The 8,290-nt window shown below is 41.6% G+C and overlaps 1 protein-coding gene across 1 annotated transcript; it reads left to right on the top strand.

Moving 5' to 3' along the window:
• Positions 1-571: 571 nt before the first annotated feature.
• On the top strand, positions 572-7,046 carry LOC116053400. The gene is made up of 3 exons (XM_031304510.2): positions 572-756; positions 2,785-3,256; positions 6,227-7,046. Exons 1-3 carry the CDS (start codon positions 699-701, stop codon positions 6,573-6,575), a joined length of 879 nt encoding a protein of 292 aa, XP_031160370.1. The 5' UTR covers positions 572-698; the 3' UTR covers positions 6,576-7,046.
• Positions 7,047-8,290: the final 1,244 nt, after the last annotated feature.

Consider the following 8,290-nt stretch of genomic DNA (forward strand, 5'->3'; position numbering starts at 1 on the left):
GAAGCTCAGTCATCCGTGAGGAGCTCGGAGTAGAGCCACTGCTCCTTCGCGTCGAAAGGAGCCAGTTGAGGTGGTTCGGGCATCTGGTAAGGATGCCCCCTGGGCGCCTCCCTAGGGAGGTGTTCCAGGCACGTCCAGCTGGGAGGAGGCCTCGGGGAAGACCCAGGACTAGGTGGAGGGATTATATCTCCAACCTGGCCTGGGAACGCCTCGGGATCCCCCAGTCGGAGCTGGTTAATGTGGCTCGGGAAAGGGAAGTCTGGGGTCCCTTGCTGGAGCTGCTGCTGCCCCCGCGACCCGACCGCGGATAAGCGGACGAAGATGGATGGATGATGGTCCAAAATGATGTTAAAATGCACAGTTAACACAGTAGTAACATTTAAAGAAAAACAATATGTTAAAAGGGTGCCAGGCACCCCTAAAACTCTGGTTCTAGAATCACTCCTGTGGTCAACTGTTGGCCCTTAACTTTCCTAAGCTTAGCACACTTTATAATGCTTCTGCTCTGATATTCACTTTGACAGATGTTTGTGTAAAATAATATTAAGGAGGGGTGTCAGAAAACATCCCTGAGGTAAGCCAGTGTGTGTCCTGTTCAGTTCAGTGTAACACAGGAAATGAAGACTGTCTTCTAGAAAGTTCAGCAGCACCAGCAGCAGAGAGACGAACAGAGCTGGTGAAGAGCTGACAACTCCGACATGACGGGCAGAAAAAACCTGATGAGAGTTCTGCTGCTCGCCAGTCTGCTTCTCCCAGGTACACTTTATTTTGATCTGTTGTCAGTGATGTAAGAAGTACTCAGCTGCTTTACATAAGTAAAAGTTAGTCTATTACTATGTATATCTCATATATACCATATACTATATTACAAGTAAGTGGCTGGTCCTGGTTCTGCAGAAAAATGACCCCTGTGACTGGCTGCATATGAAATTATTAGATTGATACTGATGCATCAAAGTAAGCAGGAGCTGCTGCTTTATATTATTAAGTTAGGTTCCCAGTTTAAGCACCAGAAGATAAATCTCAAATTTCAGGGTTCGTGAGATGATTAATGGGAGAGAGAAGAAGAAAAAACTCTTGCTATACAAATCTGATATTTCTCTAATCTTTGATTTTTGTTTTTTATTATAAATGATTGGATAATTTGACCTGGTGGAACTGCTTAACAACTCACCTGAAACATACGCTAAGACGTCCCAAGTGCTTCTTTTTGTGAGGATAGCTGCAAGCCAAAAGTTTTTCTTAAAATCTTTAACGATGCATTTTATTTCAAAATCTTCTCGGGTTTTTTTTTTTTTTTTATGTAAAAAATATTGCTGTCAGGCACTGTAACTGCAGTGGAGTAAAATGTATGCCCGCAATATTTTCAGCTGAAATGTAGTAGAAGTATAAAGCAGCTCGAATCAGTACAAGTACCTCAACATTGTATTTGAGTGCAGTACAAAATAGTTATTTCAACTGCTGGATTTGTCATGGCCTCCATGTCTGGTCCTGATATTTGATCCCAGTTTTTTGTTCTGGGTTGCAGTCAAAGAAGTCTTTAAGAATGTCTCTGTTTTTCTTTTGTCGTACAGCTGTGTTACATTTAGTTTTATCTCACATCAGAAATATTTGGATAGTTTTACCTTTTCCGGCCTCTCAAAATCATTCAAATTAAACTCTCTGAGAAGGAAAACTTTGCTTTCCCTGCTCACAAGTTCTAGACATGCATCATGTGCTCAGGGCTACGAGCTCAACAACAGATTGGGAAAGTAGAGTAATCTAAAAGATCACAGCTTTTCATGCAACACTGGTTGTTGTGGTGGTTTATACTCAGACTAAGTGAAAACTCAAAATCAAACACTGAAAAACCCGAAGGAATTAATATTACGCAGGGATTGAAAAAGGTCCAGGCAAGGCGTTTTGTGAGGTTGATTTCTCCATTTCTGGCAAGCAAACAATTCAAAGAAAAAACAACGGCGTCTCTCTTGCCTTGGTAAGAAACCAGAAGCCCTCAAGACAAAAGCACTAACAGGTACCTAAAGTAACTAAAATAAAGACACTGATGTGTGACATGTGTTATGTTGTTATTACATGTGTATACATTTGTATAGATATTTCTGTAATAAAAAACCAAATAGTTTTGGATGTATGACCCCTTTTTTTATCCTGTTTTCACTACATGGGAGAGATACCCCTACTTAAAGTACATTTTTCAACTTATTACTTTTTTCAGATAGGTAATTTCACTTGTACCTGAGTAATATTTCATCAAACTATTGGTACTTTTACTTGAGTACAATATTTTTGTACTTTTTCCACCTCTGCTAATGTCATAATCACATTTAGCTGTATAATTAAAACAGAACAGCATCAAAATAAATAAGTAAATATTTAATAACAAAACTTTGAATAGCTCCAACACTGGCCGTCTACTTTAAATTCTCCATGTCTGAGCATTTGACAGGATTATTTAAAATGGCAGCCTAGGCAAATGCTAAGGGCACTGGCAGTCCAAATGAGTAAAGAAAAGTTAATACTATACTATATTAAAAAATGTCGGAAAAACCACAAAAATGTCAAATAAAAAGCGAAAAACACGTCAAAGAAATCAACAAAAATGACACAAAAAAGCAACAAAAATTATGCAAAAAAAATCTAATAAATCTTAAAAAGCGAAAACAGCTGAAATCTTGCATAGGGCACCAAATTGGTTATGGCCGGCTTTGGGTGGGGGGTTTATTTAATTTATTAAAATGAGTTTGCATACGGTAGTCATCATTTGTGTGACTTTTGTGATTTCAGGTGTGAGGTGCAAGGAGGCAGTGTTTGTGTACAGCAGACTGGGAGGCGATGCTCTGCTGCCGTGTGTCAACCAGGTTTCCTCAGACTGCTCTCAGATCAGCTGGACCTTCTACAAGGGCGGCCTGGTGCGCTACACCGAGGAGGTCAGCGGGGGGCGGGTGAGTGCGGACTCAGACAAGGCCGGCCGCATGTCCATCGAACCCAACTGCTCTCTCAGCCTCCGCGGCCTCATCGTGGAAGACGCCGGCTCCTACGTCTGCCAGCAGCACGGAAAAGCCATCGCTGATGTTTACCTGTCTCTCCTCACCATCACCTCCGTCTCCACCATCACCGACCTGCAGCCCGGAGGAAACCTCACCCTGAGCTGCATCCTCTTCACCTACTATGACGTTGGGAGCTGCAAGTCATACTCCAGCACGTTCAACCTCAGCTGGGTGGCTGAGGACGGTACCATGCTGCCCAAAGACACCAGGTTTTCAAGCTTTCTGTCCTTTTTTTCTGTCATAGAGCTCCTATTATACTCCTTTTCAGCATCATATTTGTACTCTTAGGGTCTACTAGAATATGTTTACATGCTTTGATGTTCAAAAAAACATATGATGTTTCTCATACTGCCCATTGCTGCTAACCTGACAAGCCAGACCCACATCAAGATGTTGGGTCTAGGAACTCACCATTGGCAGGGCTCAATCCGAGGGGCGGGATAAACAGTTGTCTTTCAAAATTCCCTCTGCACGCAATAGGATAGCGCTACAACCAACCAGAGCAACGCTAGTTAGATTAAACTTTTGCCGTATCCGGTCGGCAAAACTCCGAACACATCTTCCTTTTTTAAGAATGACTTCAGTGCCGTTCTTTGTTCTTTTCTCAAAGAAAAGCTGAACTCCAAGTCTTCCAGAGTCGCGGCCAAAGCCGATTCCAAAGACCGCTGTTCGCCAGCCCGGCCATCAACTCTATATACACGATGTGATTGGCCTGACTAGAGTTTGGTTTTTCCAGCTCGCAAGCCAAAGGAGAGTTGCTAGACCAGGGGTGGCCAACCAGTTAGGTATAAAGAGCCACAAAAAAAAACTCACCATAGCAAAAAGCCACACAACACATGCACGTCCACACTACAACAGCAACAGTGTCTTCCAGATCTAAAGACAGTCATAATACATAGCAGTTTTCATAGTTTTTTTTCTCACTTAGATTGACTCAGTGGGAAACCTGACAGTCTTTGTTATCCACAATCCTTTTCAGGTCTTGGTTGAACTCGGTTGTGGCCACTCGAAGCAACTCTCTCACTCGTTTGTCACTAAAGGGGCTTTCAAACAATCGGATTCAGCAGTGAAAGGGTTAACGAGGAAGGTGATCTGTGGCCGCTGTTTTTCCTCAGGTTGCAGAATCTGTCCTCAAAACTCTGCTGCATTATTTTCCATTTTAAAATAATTGGCAAATGTATTGGCAGTATTGGCAGATGCATTCAAATGTTTTTTTTTTTACTTATCTGAAATACTGTATGTTTCAGAAAAGTTAAAAACAATCAACCAATGACACAGCCCCCAGCCACACAGTAAGAGCCTCACAGGAGCAGGCAAAGAGCCGCATACGGCTCAAGAGCCACAGGTTCGCCACCCCTGTGCTAGACTGACCCTGGCTGCAAATTACATTTGCTGCCGCTAGGGTGCGTCTAGATTTCTAGGCTACATTGCTGCAGCTCCTCTGCCTGAAACACTCTGTCGGAGCTCTTGGCACGCCTTCCTGAAAAGCCCAGTCTACTCTGATTGGTCAACCAAATTCAAACAAGCTGTTCTTGCTCAGGCAGCACCAATGGGCAGCACATATGAAAAACTGGGCTGGCTTTCTCAATCAGTGACATCACTAAACGAGGAATTTTAAACAGGAATGTGGGCGAGGCGTTTTCAGGCAGTTGAGAAAAAGTGCTGTCTGTCGGAGAGAAAAGCTCCAGTTGCAGTGAAATTTTTCTTTTTGTACTTCAAACACCTATTACATACACAACAAACAATATAACACACTAAAAGACAAGAATCCAAAAAAGCTTAATAGGGGCTCTTTAATACTCACAGGGACCTTGGTTGTGTGATAGTTACTTTTCTGAGGAAAAGTACTTTTTATTAACCAAAATGTTTATTAGTTTTAACAATAAAACTAAAAAATATCATGGATGGAAGTACCACCACCCACACATTTGTAAAGTAATTGATTTTTATTATGGTTCCACGTTTAACTGTATTGGCACAAGGGATTTTTTTTTTCCTTTCAGAAATCAACAATATCAAAGATATGATAACTTATTGGCCCCAGATATTTTGATTTTGTACTTGTTTAAAAAGTAATTAACACTCTATTTGTGTTAAACAAACAGCTGAAAAGTTAGCTAAGTAATAAAAAGCCGGCAATTAAGCTACGATTTTCCTGGCAGAAATTGGCTTCCATACATTACAATACTAAACGCAGTTTTCTTAACATTAAAGGACCAGGCTGATGTTACTTTTAACTTTTCTTATTGTCAACAAATCCCACGAAATTCCTAAAACCAACGATGAGTTGTTTTGTTGTTTCTCAGCCCAGAGCACATTGGTTCTTTAAAATAACTCGCAAATACATACTTTTTTGGTCGATGATTATTTAAAATCAAAGAAACAGGATGAAATGGGCATTTCTTTGGGACTAATTTTCAGCATCGGATTAATTTGGTGCTCTAGTGCAGTGGTGCCCAAAGCGGGGTCCGGGGACCCCCAGGGGTCCTTGAGGGGGTTCCATGGGGGTCCCCAGCATAAAGGGGAGTCATTTATTTTCACTATAATTCCATCTGCAACACAATGACTGAATGTATGACACATATGACTTAGACTTAGACTTAGAAAACTTTAATGTCCCCAAAAGGCAATTTGTTGTACAGTACAGGCATATTGACACATAATGACACATAACAAACATTGAACCAGACATCTAGGGCACTATTTATCTAACACATAACATACACACATCAATAAACAGAATACAGTAAAAGGAGTATATTGCACAATATCATAAATAAATAAAATAAAATAAAACTACTGCACATGCTTACTTCAAATCTATTCCTTCAGACATACCCCTCCTTACATCTTATTTAATTTGGTTATTGCCATGGGAATGAATGAGTTTTTTGCTCGCTTGGTTCTAACGTTAGGATATCTATATCTACGACCAGAAAGCAAATATCCTATCAGGTGGGGGAATATGGGACGAAATCTTGGGGGCCCGGTGGTCTAGTTTGTGTCAATTTAAGGGTCCTTGATGTGAAAAGATTTGGGAACCACTGCTCTAGTAATTTGTGGCAGCAGGACGTTGTGTGTGGGATTGAGTCAAAAATAAACTAGTGTGTGTGTGTTCATGGTGATGAAGGAACATGTCCGCCAGTGCAACAGTGTGGCTTTTTTTCTCCTCTGCGCAGGTCCGAGCAGATTATCCTCACTCGGTGCAAGATCATGCTGGCCATTAAACTCCGGAGGGAAGACAACAACAGGAAGTGGAGGTGTCAGGTGAACACCGGAGAAAACAGCAGGGCTGCATTTCTGGACTTCACTTCCACCTTTCTGTTCCAAGATCCTCCCACCGCCCTGAATGTGATTCCTTCACCCACCATAGATTCTTCCTTCCAGCTGCCCAGTGCCATCAGCCGCATCGTGCTCTGTGTGTCTCTGCCCGTCATGGTGTTCATAGTGGGCTTCTTCACATGGAGAGGAGACCGCAAGAGGGCAAAAACATCTGCAGCTTGCATCGAGCTTCAGGAAATTAACTGATTTGTTGATCACCGTGTCTGTTCTTGTGTTTTTTTTTTTTCCTTCATATTTGGATTTCCTCCTCTGTGTCCCCCCTTTTGGGACAATGTGTCTGACTCCAAATAAAAGACCTATATACCCCCGCGCATTCGTTAAATTGGAATTACAATGATCCTGAGCAAGAGCCAAATAAGACGATAAGATAAAGTCAAATACATTTGTTTAATCAGTGAAGCATCGGAGTTTCAATACACAGATCTGTGGGATGACGAGGCACGCAGAGACTAAGTTTCCCTAGCAACAGACAAAAAGCCAGAGCCCGGTCCACGTATCTCTAGACTGTCAGACCTCGTGAGCCCAGATCTATTCTTCCCCTCATCTCTTAAACTTTCTTTCTTGGGCCCCCTCTTCTTCTTCCTCGCCGGGATCTTCACACAACATCTGCCAGGGTGGGGGCCGCTGTATTATCAGTCCCTCCAGAAAAACGCGATTATGCGATCGCATAATTCAATGCATAATCAGCCAAAGTATGCGGGGGGCCACATTTTTTCAAATACGCCACACTTTCGCCGCATAAATTGCCGATTTCCGCGCAAAATATGCGGGGCTTGCATGATTTCATAATCCCCGCATTTTCGTTGCAAAAAAGTCACATATATATCTTAGCAGAAAGTTGAAAAATGTTGCGTTTACTTCACACAAGAGCAGCCATTTTCCCCTGTTGCCATGGGAACGTTATGAAGTGACGTAATTACGCGACGTGAACATCATCGAAAAGCTGCAAAACCCGCGATGAAGCCGCGATGAAACCGCAGTTTTTGCAAGTTCCCGCAATTTCATCGCATAAAATTGCATAAATATCCCGGAAATTCCATCGCATTTTTTAAGAAAACGTGCCGCATAATCAAGGACTTTTTGCCCGCAACAATCACAAAAAAAATCTGCATTTTTCTGGAAGGACTGTATTATGTCTCGTCCTCATTTGTTATTATTACTCAATGTACTTTGCTCGAGGCCACTGTGACCCTAACTATCTTATATTTATGGCTTAAGCTAAACAAGCTTACACCAAAACACACTTGGTCTCTTATGGAAACCTTTTACATTCTCATTATTTATCTGCAAATAGTAAGAACATTATTCTACAATGTCTCTGTGCTACTGCAACACCTGGATTTCCCCTGTGGGGATCAATGAAGGTTTATCTTAGTTTAAATTTTTAAGGATTTTAAGGATAGGTTCACAGTTTCTCTATCTTGAAAAAAACAATACTGTCATGCCCATTTTAACATTAAACAGGTCATTATTGCTGTAATTGTTCCTGCTGTAATAACTGGCTGCAAATAAATAAATAAAGGGATTTCAATGAGTGATTCATAACACAGAATGAGGGAAAAAAGTGGGCAAATATGACATTAATGTGGGTCCCGTGTAGGTAATCCTCAGAAATCAGAGCATACAGGTTGGCAAAAAGAGGTAGTCAAAATATGAATTGTTGAAGTCAATGTTAGATGATCAAAATCAGAGGGGAAAGGTATAGTGTGGAGAAAAATAACTCAACACTGGCAACAGTGTTGGGTTGATGGAATAAAAGGGAGACATTTACATTCAATCCAAAAAGGAGTAGGCGTGTTAAGAAGTAGGGGAACAAAATAAAATGAGCATGGAACAATAAACAGGCTAAGAATTGGACACAGCAACCTGAACAGCACACATCACATTATAGGGAAGCACCC

The sequence above is a fragment of the Sander lucioperca genome, chromosome 20, assembly GCF_008315115.2.
Source record: "Sander lucioperca isolate FBNREF2018 chromosome 20, SLUC_FBN_1.2, whole genome shotgun sequence".
Taxonomy (NCBI): Eukaryota; Metazoa; Chordata; class Actinopteri; order Perciformes; family Percidae; genus Sander; species Sander lucioperca.

Coding starts and splice junctions, on each gene's coding strand:
- LOC116053400 (XM_031304510.2), top strand. CDS start 699: ATGACGGGCAGAAAAAACCTGATGAGAGTTCTGCTGCTCGCCAGTCTG. Junction 757..2,784: donor CGCCAGTCTGCTTCTCCCAG/GTACACTTTATT, acceptor TTGTGATTTCAG/GTGTGAGGTGCAAGGAGGCA. Junction 3,257..6,226: donor ATGCTGCCCAAAGACACCAG/GTTTTCAAGCTT, acceptor TCCTCTGCGCAG/GTCCGAGCAGATTATCCTCA.